Source organism: Thermobia domestica, chromosome 11 (genome assembly GCF_964235325.1).
Source record: "Thermobia domestica chromosome 11, izTheDome1.hap1.1, whole genome shotgun sequence".
Classification (NCBI taxonomy): domain Eukaryota; kingdom Metazoa; phylum Arthropoda; class Insecta; order Zygentoma; family Lepismatidae; genus Thermobia; species Thermobia domestica.
Window position 1 is genome coordinate 229,431,477 of NC_137464.1, and position 16,096 is coordinate 229,447,572.

A 16,096-nucleotide genomic window follows, 5' to 3' on the forward strand; every position below is an offset into this window, starting at 1 on the left:
CCCGAAATGGATTTCGCAATAGATTCATAGGTGGCAGAAATTCTCAAAATAGGAAACCAAATAACGTTGAAGCAAATAATAGGCAGGACCATATACAAGATTGTAGTGTACAATGCAACTTAATTGAACCCTTTGGCAATATAACTTAATTTAATGTTGTGGCGTCCGACAAAACATATTCAATTGGTTTTTGTTTATTTTCACTTTGAATACAATTATAATTTCATTTGTCATTCGTACTTTGTTTGAATTCTATACAAATAATAAAAATGATAGATACTAGATTTCAGCACGTTGTGATATGAATACAAATATCGTTTGCCAAAAGTTATGATAAATATGCTCGAATAAATAAAACATGTTATATTATTTTCTAATCTATATAAACATTGCTAGTTCTTAATATAATAATGTCTTTATTTGTGTTAATCCTGAATATGATATTAATCAAGTCTTATTTATTTCATTTAGTGTATTGTTATAATTTCTTTATATTTCATATTTCTTCTGAATTTTATACAATTTACATCTATATATTGATACAAATATTGTTTATTAGTATTGTACTTATGCCCAAATGGTAGAAATAAGTTATATAGTATGTCAGCATATACTGAGTTGATTTGTCGATGAGCTCCCATAATATTGATTTGAAGAATCTATGTTAGGACCTAACTAATTGATAAATTGATCATATATATTTTTTAAATTTAGTCCTCTTCATCGATAATTTTATACAATTAGAGTGGAAATGATAATTAAATAAATGTAAGAATGAGATGAAATGAAATTAATATATATATATATATATATATATATATATATATATATATATATATATATATATATATTATAAAGTATATATACGAGGGCTATTCGGAAAGTAATGTATCTATATATGTATAAATATGTAACGGTCCAGGATTCTTTCTTGAATTGTAACCAATTAAAGAAGTCCGTCGGGAGCCATCGATACAACGATATTGTGTATCATTGCGTTAGATTTCTTCTATTTTTATATTTTGATTGTGGAATAACGCTGCTTAAATGTATACAAACTGCTTTGTAGAAGAAGATGAAAAAAATAAATTATATGTTGTTGAATATATAGATAAAATGACAATATAAGAAAAAGAATTTTATCTGTAATGAAGTTGTAAGAAGAGAAAATAATAAAAGGTAACATTCATAAAATGATATGTATACATTTATGAAATTTGTCCGTGTTGATATATTATCTGGACTGTACGCTAAAATAAACAATAAAATGTTTGTTGTTATAACACGATTAGTGATTATACATGTAATTCGTCACATTATTTAATGATCAGTAATATGCAATTCCAAGAAGTACGGAAATGTGATCTTATAGATCAGTATGTATCTTACTTGAATCATAAACTAACTTTCATCACTACACATAAACCTATTAAGAACATTCCTTCTGATTATCCTATTAACTGGCATCACTGCCGCTACACAGTACGGATTAAGATACGAATTTTAGATTTAAATTGGATTAGGGTTTCAGAATGCTCAAAAGTACTGCATTTTGTTTCAGTTTAAAGAAAAATAAATTTCATTTAAATCAAACAACCCTGGTTACTACTAAAATTCTAACATACAAATAAACTTGGCTCACCAACCACCACCAACTGCGTTCCGTAATCTAGATAAAACAACTGCATTTCATTATTCTAACAACGTTTCTAACAAGTCATGCAATACTAATTACCTTATCATTACCCACTATTAACGTAACTTCGTAAAAACTATTTTGCTTTGCGCAACAGGCTACAAGCCCAGGGAATCGAGTTTAGGTTAAATTAATATATGATTCACTGTTTACTTTCAGAGATGAAGCCTCAGTGGTTTGCCTTAGACAAGATTCCGTTCGACAAAATGTGGCCAGATGATAGACTATGGTTCCCATATTTTTTGAAAGGCAGCAAGTTTCAAGGATATTTTGTGTTTGAAGGAATGGACACAATCATTTCCCATAAGCTTCGTGAAGTGAACAGTTTTATACCATCTAATGATTTGAACGGACATTAGCAGTGAGAAACATATTGATAAACTCAAAAGTTTTTTTTTTAAGCATTTTTGTTGACAGAATAATCATGTATTATTTTATAAACAGTATTGTTTTGTTTTGATCATTTCTGTTATATTTTTATACTTAGTATGTAACTGATAAGCATCGTTTCTAAATGTGATTTAGTTAAAACAACTACTACTGGTATGTTCTGGTTTATGCACGTACAGTCGTGCGTTTTTCAGTTAATAAATTACATGTGACAATAGCCGGAAAATGAGTGAAGCGCTTCGAGTACAAAACCAGACATTGTCTAAACAGACCACTGTGTGGGAGTTTCCATATCAGTGATTGATCAGGTGGTTAGAGCTAATAGATAAATAGAATTTAAAAAAAGGTTCGAGCAAATATTTTCTTTAGCCATATAATAGACGAACTGGATCATACTTTACTATACTATACATATATGTCTATAATATAAAAGACTAAAGTGACACAATAGCTTATCACTAAACCGACCTCACCGAAATCTCTATACTTCTGGATAGTGTATTTCATTTATGATCTAGGCAAAGGACAAGAAAGGGTATTCGGAGATGTTAACTAGACTTCCCACCCCTCAAACGATACCCAATCCTACGAGTCGCTGAAGTTGGAACCGTGAAATTTAGCGTATAAACTCGTCATTAAAATAACTAAAAACATCTCAGACAATATGCTAACACGCCCAGGAAATGTAACAGTCATTTTACTTCTAGTTGTGATTCCTGAAAATACTTTGTACTTCTTAGCTTTCGGCTATCCCCTACAGCCTTGTGCACGGAGGATAAAAACAATAAATACATCGAGAAAAATAAAAATAATAAACAAACAACAGACTTGCCGGGGTAAAGCAATGCGAGGAACACTTTGTTTTAGCTGCTAGTCACAGGTTGAATGGTGGTGCAGTAAACTGGAATGACACGCTGAATTTGTGCATACTTTTGTTCATGTGATTAGCAGCTCTTACTACGTTTTAAGTTTTATACTTTTACGTTTCTATAGATGATAAAAAGAACCGGGTCAAGAAACATCTTAGAGATGCTAAAACAGAATATCCATTTTCAGGCCTATTGAGACATTTAAAAGAAACACAACACAATATTGTTGATTCAGAAATTTTATTTGGAGCCAAGAATAAAATAGAAATACTTGCTTTTGAAAATCTCTTTATTTTCTTAAAAAGTCCAGAGCTTAACAGTGATAAAAGTTATTTAATCAATGTTGTATATAATTTTAAAAAAAGTACATACAACATTGACAACAAAATAAAGACACCAACATGAGCTGACAGTCTTTCTGACATGAACAAAAGAATGCACAAATTGAGAACCTGCCATTCCAGTGTGCAGCACCACCATTTCACTTGTGAACTGCAGCTTAGACAAGGCGTTTTTCGCACTCCTTTACGCCATTGAGTCTCTTCCTTTTTGTTTATTCCGATGCATTTATTGTTTTTCTCCGCTGTGAACAAAGCTCTAAGAAGAGCCGAAGGACAAAATATTTTCAGGAATTGCAATTACAATTAAGTAAAAAAAAAAGAAACATATGTTTGAGAGTTGTCCTCCTAAGGAAGGAAACTAGGAGAATTTCATTATTAGTAATATTTTTAACTTTAGACAAAATGAGACGAAAATCGATTTTTTCTCATCGAAAGAGAACGATATACAGGGTGTCTCTTAAGTCCCTGACATAGGGTAACTCTGTTATTGTTAGAGTTAGAACAAAATATAAGAGGTATAATCATCTCCAAATATGATGTGTTCAATCTAAAGTGAAGGATTTTTTTTTTTTAATCGGGCGAGCCGTTTGGGCTGTACACTCTTTATGTTCCCAGTGTTAAATGAAAATGCAGCATTTCCATTTACTTGGTCCAATATAAGTGTATGAAGTTACTGTTTGAAATGGGGGATGGCCATTGACACGTTAGCGTAAAGGACAGTAACTTCATTCACGTATGTTGTGGGTCCAGGTAAATGGCAATGTTGCATTTTCATTTAACATTGGGCGTATAAAGAATGTACAGCTCAAGCGGCTCGTTCGATTTAAAAAAATCCTTCATTTTAGATTGAAAACATCATATTTGGAGATGGTTTTCCCTTTTACATTTTGTTGTAACTTTGATAATAACAGAGTTACTCTATCTCAGGGGACTTTTGAAACACCCTGTATATCATTCACTTGCACAAATTTAATATGGAAGCAACAAAGAGAAAGAATGCAGGAGTAAATAAGAAAGTCCACAAAATAGCCCTGTCACGGTAGGGTTGCAAACTCGTACATTTTCCCATAATTTTTATGTGTTCCTGACACGTTTTACGTTTATGTTTTCCCCCGTGCAACGATTTCTTCCTTTTTCTATGAAACTTGGTATTCAGAGAGAAAATACAACAGGTTGCATTTTTAATTCCTATCTACCGGCATACCAAACTTATGTTTAAGAATTGTTTTGTTTTGTTTTAGCATCTTAGCCTTCGTGTGGCAACACCGTTCAGATCATATCGCACTTTAGATCGAAAGTGATGTCAAGAATCAAAAGCTACTGTGAATTATCATGCCACATTCTACATTCTACATTTTAATTCCTGAATTTTCTTTTAACTTCCAAGCTTTCGACTCTCTCCTGGAGTCTTGATCATGGAGGATAAAAACAGAAAGAAGAATAGAAACATCAAGGTATAAAAATGGAACGGACTTACCGAGGGAAAAGCTGTGTTGTACGGAAACACGCTGTCGAGTGCGTTAATCTTCGAATTGAGTTGATGCAGACGGCAATATGGCAGAGTCAATTTGTGCGCTTTTTTCTTTCTTGTTGGAAAGTTGCCAGGTCATATTATTATTGCTGATATGTCAATGCTATGAAAATTTTGTAATCATTGCTTCCCATTCGTCACTTAACCATCCCTAGTCCAAATTTAATTTCTTTTTTCTTGCTTCCTTTTTAATGAATAAATAAATATTCAAAAGCTAATTTCTCTACTTCATTTCTAGCTCAAAATAAAATTTTTGAATCTTTTACCCTGTGGCGTGTTTCTCTAAATGTTTCGATAAACTTGACACCGGGTTTTCCTCTTTTGACTCTCTAATATGCTCCTTTATTCGGATTTTTAGATTTATTTTTGTTTTCCCTATGTAACTCTTATGGCATCTGCATTTTGCTTCATAAATGCCCGATTTTTCATTGGAATCTGTGTATTAACTCTTAAATTGGATAATGTTCTTTTCGACAGTTTTTGGGGGGGGGGGGGGGTTTGAGGCTGTTTGACAATTGTATTGTGTATAAATCTTATTTAATGTAGTTGCCAATCTGGAAAAAATAAGCAATCCAAGCATTTTTTATCTTTCATGTCGGTTTCAGGTTTATCGGAACGTTCATTTTTTACCTGGTTATACCAATTAATTAATAATGAAACAGGTACCCATTCAAATTACACAGCTTCGTCAGATAATCAATCTCTGCCTGTAAATCTGTTTTTAAAGAAGTAAGACGTATGGCACGCAAAAAGAAATTCTTCCAAATGTTTGCTTTGGTGCCTGCTTAATGTACAGATTTGTAATGTATGTACACTCATGTCCAAAATGATTGTCGCATATCTATAACTATCTTGTAAGGATATAATTTGATAATGATTTTGCAGGGTACTTTTAATACTGATACTATGTGTATAATCGGAAAATGTATATTTGTGGTAAATTTCATAGGAAAAAAAATATAAATACGAAAATTAGAATGAATAAAACAAAATGTTGCTAAATGGACAAGAAAGTTTTATTTTCGTTTTATTGTTCTTATTTACTGCTCTTTTTACATGAAATTTGCCACATACATATCTTTGCCGATTATGCACATATTAACATTATAAGACATACCGAGTGAATTCGTTATCAAATTATATTCCTCCATAACATATTTATAGACATGCGACAATAATTTTGGACATAAGTGTACATGTCCACTTATTTATAGACATGCGACAATAATTTTGGATATAAGTGTACATGTACCGACTGTGGGCTTGTGGTAAACACTGGTAATGCATTTATTGTTGTATCTTCTTATATTAACGAATGTGAACTAATAAAAAAGGAATTCCCAAGCGGTTGTGAATTTCGATAAGTGCAGCAAATATTTATTGAATGCATCAAAAAGGATATGTTACATAAGAGATGCAGTCTTAATGAAAATAACAATTCAACAACGACAAAAAGTACAACGATTCGTGTAATATACTTGGTTGGTTTGGATTGAGTTTAGCGCCTCTTTCAGCACGAGGCTATATGAGCTCCCATTGGCAATTTAAATATATTTTTTGTTTTATGTGTTGCAGTTATTTTTAATGAAACTGTCCCAGTTTCCATTTAAAAGTATTCTACGTTACAATGTGAAACTATATGTATTTGTTATATGTAAATTCTGAGTATCACATATCTTCTCTTCCCCCGCCCCTAAAAATCGTAAAATCTTTCTCTTTAGTCTAGTCTCCCTGTCGTGCGCGGTAATACGCGTTGACATATGTACTTTAAAATATTTGTGGCCACGAATGACATTACAAAAATATTTGAATACAGTAGTTAAGCTACAGAAGGGTAGGTAAATCTTACAGAAGAGTATGGGCCCCACAGACTCACCGTGTCCCATGTGTTGCAGAGATAAGATCAATGACTTCTAACTCACTAATTGTTCCACTAGGGCCGGAATTTTCCTTGTCCATGAATTAATGAAACATTGACACTGGTTTTCTGTTACAATGAATTGACAATAGACTTTAATAATCGAGGCTTTTAAATATGTACCAACTATTTATAATTAACCCGAAAATGAAGTCACACTTCTAAAAATATACATTATAAAGTCTTTCTCTAAATGCTTCATCTGGCAGGAGGAAAGAAAATTGAATCGGTCACTGGAGAAAGGGCACATGTAACATTTTGGTCGAAATTGAGGTGACACTAGATTCACTATCTACATTGGTAGACCCATTATTTGTCACAAAGAGCTCTCAGGTATCGCCTTCTGAAGGCAGTTATTTTGAATATTAAAATCTACGTTCAGTGCATTTGCACTGGACGCAGTTTGTAACACGTACTAGTATTGAAGAAAACTCTCATATTGAACGCGCTGTAGACAGCCATTTGTTACACTTTTTCCTGCTAAAATGCGTCTTTGTGATTAGATGCCTAGTACGACACAGTATGTCGTAATAGTTATATCGTTATGTTTACATGTACGATATGTTTAGAAGGGAACATCTGAATCTCGCTCAGATCGTAAAATACAAATACTATCTGCACTATTATAATGAGCATTTCGGATACTCTTTTGGACGGCCGCAGGTAGGTGTTTGTTTCAGTTGCTAGAATTTATCTTTGAAGTTAAAGGATAAAGAGTTGAGTGATGCAGCTAAAAGAAATAGGCTGCTGAGTTAATGATTCATAGAAGGCGAGTGAAGAAACTTTACTCAAAACTGAAAGATGCTCAAGAAAATAGCAATAATAGCACAACCATTCTGTCTTTCGACTATATGCAGAACTTACCCTTGTCAATGTATTCCCATACAGGAGATTTTCGCCAATTATGGTGTTTTGTCTTTTGTGTTCATAACGTGGAAACAAACACAGCTAAGTTTTACATTTATCACGAGGGCTAAGGGAACAAAACTCCAGATGAAGTTTGCTCTTTTTTATGAGTATTTTGAGAATGAACTACCGTCGAACATTCAGAACTTGTTTCTATTCAGTGATGGTTGTGTAAGTCAGAATAAAAACCACACAACTATTCGTTTTCTGTTAAATCTAGCCGATAGAGTCCGATTCCGAAACATCACTCATTATTTTCCCATTCGGGGACATTCATATTTACCATGCGACAAAGATTTTGGCTGTTTCAAGAAGCTGCTTCGTCGATGTGATAGAATGTACAACGTAGAACAATACGGTCAGTTGATTGAACGTGCAAATACTGTTGGTCGACTTAGCGTGAAAGAAATATCCACAACAGACATTAAGTCATTCAAAACATAGTTGTCAAAGAAGTGCAAGAAAACATACTTCAGTGACGGCTCTCTTCACTCCGATATGAAACAAAATCAAAGGGTTTCTTCCCAGGTTATCGCATACCGGCATTTTGAATATAACCACACACACAAAGGAAAACTCGGTATTCACACTTTCATAAATGGCCTAGAAACTTATACCTTTACTCTTGCTGCTGAGTCTACTGTTCGACCATTACCAGATACGAAAGCGCGGTTGTGTTCCTATCAACAAGAAGAAGATCGCTGATCTGAAGAAACTTACGAATTATGTGATCGGATATTCCGAGTTTTATCATAGATTGCAGCAGTGGTCGAGAACTCATGAAGATGTACAGCAACGCATGAATGATAACAGTGGGGATGAAGTGGAATAGAGAAAAAGACTGATATCCAAAATAATCTGATAATTTTCCTATTATGAATCAAACGAGTTTGGTTTATTTTATTCGTTATGTATTTCGAGTATATTCTTTTGACTTGCTTCACGTAGCTTTATTAGCACGTTTACTCAGTCAACTTGCAATGTTTTCTACTGTAAATTACATGATGAGTAATAAAACCATGTAAAACAAAATCCTCCGCGTTTATTATTAATAATAACCTACAGTATTGTTGGTCTTACAATAACTTAGATTGGTCATTGTATTAGAGAGTTATCTTTAAAGGCGTTTCTACGTTAAAGATTTATTAGGGTACTTTCTTTCAAACCTCAACTAAATTGCCTTAGGTTACGTTAAGTTAGTCTTTATTTATTTCTCAAAGCAATTCGCTCAACAGTATTTTGTTGGTACTCTTCGTAAGTCATATAATATTTGTAGGTTACTAACTAATAATAGTTTGCTGCTTCATTCTCAGTTCAGTCAGTGCAAAAAGGGCACATGTGCAAAATTTCAATGTTGTCTATTAGAAAAATGACCAACAATCGAGAACTATTGTTTCGCACGAAATATTAGCGTACCTTCACTGTCAAACCACATGACATGCCATTTCGGTAATAGCACACACGTACGAACTAAACTGTTTTTTTTTTTTTTTTTTCATTTTTCTCGAAAACATGTTTTTAGAACATGTGCCCTTTCTGCATTGACCTATTCAATTAGAAAAGTGCCTGTTCCCCTCCCCAATTGAAGCGTTTAGCGAAAGTGCTTATAACAAAACTAACATTTCATCTCAAATATTTATTTATTTATTTTTAGATGTGTGATTACGTCTTAAATGTGCTCCCCATTAAAAGTGTAATCGTCAATTCATGGTGGATACCAAGAACTACTTTTAATTACTGTCTTTTACTTGGTATCGAATTACATTAGGGGGGTCCTTATTTTTCTTTGATTTCCGTGTTTTTTTGAGTCTCACTCCTAAAATTGTTCCATATCCTACGAAGAAAACCCATGAGAAAAAATAGCTCAATTGAATAATATTAAATGATATCCCAAGCGATCTAACGTTTTGAATGCATTTACAGTATACAGTATGAGACGAAGGTGGCTTATAAGTTTGGAAAGACAATTGTAAGTTAATAAACAGATATTTGAAAGTAATAACTATTAAGTGTTGGAAGATAAGTTGAAAATAATGTCAGATGTGTTTTTGTGGTGGAAAGTTGCCCCACAACTGTCACATGATCGCTTTCCTATTACAAATTTTGAATCTGAATCCAAGATGGCCGCTATGATGATACTATACAGTAATAGATGCGACTGTTTCTACATTACTCCTATCCAAGGTATGGTGTCATTTCCTTTAGCCATTCCGAACTTACAAAGTACCTTTGTCTCATATTGTATACTATAAAGTTGAGCTTGCTTGAAGCACCGTTTAATATTATTCAAATTGAACTAATTTTTATTAACGGGAAATTTGGAAAGATACTCCTTCTCTCATGTAGGTAATAATTTATTTATTTATTGAACAAAATCCCAGATATAGCATAATTTTGCCATTTTTCATAGGGAAATGTTCACAAGCAGGAAAAAAGAAAGAACCACAATAACATCAATAATGTCAGCAAAGAGTGCCAAAATGAATATTTTGTGGCCAGCATGCGTTTAATTGATCTGTCAAACACCAAGAAGCTCGAAAAAATGTACATCTCAGTCCCTAGATGATTGTAATAGTTCGGTATCCTGTAAAAAATGAGACTTGTGTATAATCGCCAACCTGGAGCGGGGGGGGGGGGGGAGGCAAGATAGATTAGGTGGGTATTCCGGGTTTTGTGGGAAGGGACACGTAAGGATAGTTCTTGAAGTAGGGTTTCGGATCTTAAGTTCCCATTAACTATCTGATGAAGAAATTTCAGGTCAGTTATTTCTGCTTACTTCCGGAGCCTGGATATTAAGATATCACAAGATAGCTAATATTCGAAGTGCGGGAACACGAAAGCGTACTATTGCAATAAAGTAATTAAGAATAGAATTAAGTCTAGAGAGATGTGTAGGTGCGGCCATGGTCCATATGGGAGAACAGTATTCGATCTTGGGTGCTATTAGAGTTTTATAGAATATTTATAATGATGCCACAGTGTGTAATTCCGTGAATCGGTAAAGAAACTCCAACATACACATTGATTTCTTAACTATTGAGGAGATATGGTCAAAGAACATGAGTTCCGAATCAAACATAACACCAAGATCATTATGATTAGCAGAATGTGTTATAGGGGAATCGTTAATATGGTATTTGGAGGCAACAGGAGACTTTTTCAGAGTAATTGTAATACTGTCACATTTTCTGCTATTAAGTTTCAATTACCACATTTCACATCAGTCTACAAGGTAATTTATGTCTTCCTGTAGGGCAACCGTGCCATGAAGCACGATATTTATATAATTTACAATCGTCAGCAAAAAGTAAAAGGCCACTAGGATTAGCTAAGAAGTAGAGGCACGAGTTTTTCGCAATGCGCGATAAAAGGAAATGCGTCAGAATTAAGTAATTTTCAGTTTCTTGACGTTTTATATTATTCTGTGTGTATATTTTCATTGGTTTCCGTTGCGCGATAAAACGCGAAATTGGCAGTTTTGCGCGAAATTTCTAACAATACGCGAAATTTTAAAAATACACTTTCACTAATTTAAAAACGCCAGTTTTCCACTGACGGAACTAGGGGTGCGCACGAGTCGAGTCGAGATTTAAGCCTGTCTCGACTCGTCTCGAGAAAATGTTTTTTCGACTCGAAAATATGTTTGTCTTGACTCGAATTCGAGACGTCTCGAAATTCGAGTCGAGAAAAATATACGAGTTAAAATATACTCACACGTCAGCCAGAACATTATTACTACCTATTTAATTGTCAGTATGTCCACCTTTGGCACGGATAACAACGGTGACGCGTCTTGACATGAACGCAATGATTCTTGGTAGGTCGCTGGAGAGAGTTGGCACCACACGTGCACACATAGGTCACCTAATTCCCGTAAATTCCTGGGAGGGGCATGATGCGCTCTGACGTCACGTTCAACCACATCCCAGATGTGTTCGATTGGGTTCAGATCCGGTGAGATGGGGGGCCAGCACATCACTTGGAACTCGCCGCTGTGTTCCTCGAGCCACTCCATCACACTCTTGGCCTTGTGACATGGTGCATTATCTTGTCGAAAAATGCCACTACTGTTGGGAAACATAGTCGTCATGAACGGGTGTACGTAGTCTGCAAGCAGTGTGCGATACGCCTCGGCCATCATGGTGCCTTGCTCGAGCTCCACTAGACACACGGATGCTCACGTAAATGTTCCCCAGAGCATAATTAAGCCACTGCCAACTTGTCTCCGTCCCGCAGTACAGGTGTCAAGGAGTTGTTCCCTTGGAACACAACGGATTCGCACCCTCCCATCGTCATGATGAAGAAGGTATCGGGATTCATCAGACAGTGCATAGCTCTGCCACTGCGCCCATCTGTATGTAGTTTTATTATTTTATAATTTAACGTTTACAAAAATCCTTTTAAAAATACCTATCTATAGAAGAGAAAGGTACCTATCTGTACTAGTTCTTGGCATCCAAGCAGCCCATTTATTGTACTATACTATGTAAAATAGTCTCGTATCATAATATGTGATGTACAACAAATGTTACATTATATATTATCTGTAACTCGTGAAATGCTGCAACACATTAAAGCCTCGAAATAGTTGTGCAAGCGAATAATCCAGAAGTTGTGTATCCATATTGCGTTCATGGTAATGAAAATACAATAATTATAACTATGCCAAATTACTATAGACTGGCAATTACTCATTCAGAGAATTTATGAAGTTCACTTTATCGCAATAGTTTTATGCAAACTAGATATAGGCTACGGATAATAGTTTTATATAAACTAGATAATTAAATATTATTATTATTATATTTGAAGTACAATCAAATATCATGACATTAATTATTAGTTTTAATTAACTGAATTGAGCTGAAAATTAAATCTTGATCTCGAAAGATTAACTATTAAGTTTATGCGTTCTGTATCTTCCTAAACTAATAAATGCTTGAATTGGTTTCAAGGCTGTTTCTGAGCGAATACTTTCTTCAAAATATTATTAAAAATTATAGAAAGATTTTCGAGACATTCGAGTCGAATCGAGATTTTTACGAGCAGTCTCGACTCGAAAATTCGAGTTGAGAAATACGTTTGTCTCGACTCGTCTCGAATTTTATAAAGTGTGTGTCGACTCGAATTCAAGACATGTCTCGACTCGTGCGCATTCCTAGACGGAACGGTAGAACGTGCATTTTGGGTAATTCGGACACGGCTGTAGAGAACGTCATATGAATTCTTGACAAATGATTCCTCTGGAATGTGCAGTGTAGTGAATGTTTTGAATGGACAAAAGTTCCGAAGTGATGATTGGAGTTTGTTGTAAATACATTTACGTATGTACGGCTTCCACAAGCAAGCCAATTGTGAGAAGGTTTTTATTTATTTTTTTTTTTTTCAAATATGGACTGGTGATAAGTGACAAACGTACAACAATGAAGGAGTAAAATGTGGATACATGTAACATGCTTAGGTTTAATACTTAAATATAACTTGTGCCTATGTGTTTTCAGAAGACACCATAACTTTCGTGCTCATAGTAAGTTTAGTTACTGATTTTCCTTCAGTTAGATTTAAAAAAATATAGTTTTCTATAAGAAATTTACAATGTCCAATGAAATGTTCAGTGTATTTTGTTTTAGGTAATTAATTGTTTATTTCTGTAGTGATCCACGAATAGAATGAACAATTGTAAAAATGGCAGGGAATATCTTTCCCATATGAGCTACAAAATGCGAAAATTTATTGGAAAGTGCGACAAAACGCGAAATATGAAAAACAAAGCGCGAGATTTTCAAGCTCTAAGCGCGAAAAACTTGTACCCCTACTGATAAGTATGAATAGAGGTCATCCATATACATAACAAATAGCAGAGGCCTAAGTACACTCCCCTGAGGCATCCCCGAGATCACAAGTTGGGGGTTAGAAGTCGCCCCTGAAAGAACAACTTTCTGTTTACGGCCCTTCAAGTAGCTGGTGATTAAAGAGAGAAATTTATCATGTACATTAATCCTATTGGAAAGCTTGTGGAGAAGAATAATGTGACTAACAAAATCAAAGGCCTTGGAGAGATGACATCTAATTGAGTATTGTTATTCATACATTTAACTGCACTGAGCTTATCGGTAGAAAGTCGTACTGAGAAACATGGATGTAAGGTGACGTGACTTTAAGTAGCCTGTCTTTGATTATTTTTTCGCAGCCAATATATATTACAGAAGAGGTATTGGCTTATAGGAGGATACATGATTTTTAAGGCCTGATTTATATATTGGGATCACGTGAGCTAGTTTTCAGATAGTTCCTTCCCTGAAGCATCTATTGAATAGAGTGGATAGAGGAGCTGAAACAGTAAACCTCTCAAAAAAAAGTAACTTTTAGTGACAAATTTGAAAAAAGTAACTTTCAGTGACCAACTTAAAAAGAAGTAACTTTTAGTTACAAAAAAAAAAAAAAAAAAAAAGACTCGCTATGAGCCCTGCGTTTTCGTAAATTCTGCTTCCAAAGGGGAAAAAGAGGGATATTTATAAAATACTCAAATTTTCGGTTGTTTAATAAGAAAGTGCCGAATTTGAGGGTTCGCTTAAGTTAAGGAGATCTGAAATTCGGTATATAGACTTTTAATTAGAAATAAGGAAGCATGTATCTGATAATTCCGCTCCAAGGAGGAAAATATAGAACAATTTCAATCATATTGAAATTTCCCTTTATTTATTTACAAAATGCCGAATGCAAAGATTCCCTGAAGTTGATGAAAAATTCGGTACATAAAAGTAAAGCAAGGGACACAATGTCCATGCAAGGGGAAAAAAATTAGTTTGTCTATAGCTTCCACGAAAGTCTATAGCTTCCTGTTAAAAAAGAACTAAAGTTAAAATACAGAGGAAAGATGCGAGACACACCCCTTATAATCAAGAGCTTAGTATGGTAAGTCTTTGCTCTGTGTGGATAGATTGATCTTGGGCGAATGAGGCGTATGATTTATCATAGATATAAGCGAGCGTCTGCCTTCATGGAGGGAAGTCCATGATATCGTAAAAACTTAAATCTATATTCTCGCTATTCTCATAACATGAACAATAATCACTTTTTTAATGGTTGCTAGTTCAAGTCACAGATGATAGAAAGGGGGAAATTCCCCCCTTCCCCGGAACCAAAACTGGCATGCTAGTTTTACTGTTGTTATTGCAAGAGCTGAAAGGGTATAGTGAAGGCGGGTGACTGTTCACATTTTACCTAGAGCAATGTTGATGTCAAACTTTACCAGTACAAAGATTAAATTAATGTAAAAATTGGACAGATATTGCATTTACGAAATTGGATTGGAATGAAGTTTGGCGTTCTGTTTAGTACCGAGGCTATATGAGATGTGGATCTACAGCTTAAAATGGGATCCGAACCACAGGAGCTCCCGCTGGGAATCGAGCCCGAAACTCCTCCGCCAAAGGAGCATACGCTAACGATATAGTGACGATAGAGCTCTATTTAGAAAATTTTGAGGCTACAAGAAATTTGAAGTACTATTCAGAGATCGTTAAAATTGTTCTAATGTAGGCTGTCCCTAGATCCAGATTACAAAGATATCTATGAATTTTAACTGTAGGAAAGATTTTATCGATGAATGAAAAAAGAAAGAAAAAAAATGCAGTTTCAGACCTTAGAAGTTTGCAATGAATGAAGGACTTCTGTGGAGAATGCAAAGTTTGTTCTGCAACCTTGATTTTAAGGTAGCATTTATCTTCGAAAATATATATAATTAGAACACAGTAGTCCCTTCATAGGTATATAACAACAACAATAATAAAATGTCCTTACATGACAGCTATGGACAAAACCATTCAGAAGAAATTAAATACGGACTTCTAAGATTTCGAGGTTATTGTCTTGTTATCTTGGAGACGACATTGATTGGTTGTGTCTTAAGGTTCCTGTGCCCTCCCCCTTGTCCGAGCACTTCGCCTTTTCGCCACCAGATACTCACTTTTTCATTTAGGAATCATTGCTGGCACCTCTACTGGGAAGGACTGAAAGATCGTACCGCTCAGTTTGAATCTGTCCAGGATATCCACACTTGAAGTGGGCGGGGAAAGGAATCCAACAGTTTTTTTTTTTTCGTGCACCTGCAGTCAGTCAGAGTCTATTTTTACAAGCCGTGTTGTTCAGCCGCAGGGCAAAACCTTAACCATTGATGGGTAACAAGTCCTTTCTTTTTGCAGGTAGGAATAGAGTTTTAGTACGAAAAACGGGAATTAGGTTGCAGAGAACGTCATTCGCATCGCGTTGACAAATTTTCTTTCGTCCGTTTATCACATGAAACTTTTTTTTTTCGATTATTACCAGAATATGAGAAAAAAAAACCTAAATGGTTCTTTGTATACAGAAAACAAACAAACAATACTAATATTTTCTTACATATCAGTATTGTATGATTTTTTTTTCTGAAGTGTATGATGCATG

At 34.6% G+C, this 16,096-nt stretch overlaps 1 protein-coding gene across 1 annotated transcript in view; it reads left to right on the forward strand.

Moving 5' to 3' along the window:
• LOC145664790 (oxidized purine nucleoside triphosphate hydrolase-like) overlaps positions 1-5,045 on the forward strand; it is a 32,480-nt gene extending 27,435 nt beyond the window's left edge. The window contains exon 4 of the mRNA XM_081731748.1: positions 1,856-5,045. Coding sequence (XP_081587874.1) covers positions 1,856-2,055 — 200 coding nt within the window. The 3' untranslated portion in view covers positions 2,056-5,045. The remainder of the gene's footprint in view (positions 1-1,855) is intronic.
• The last annotated feature ends 11,051 nt before the right edge of the window (positions 5,046-16,096 follow it).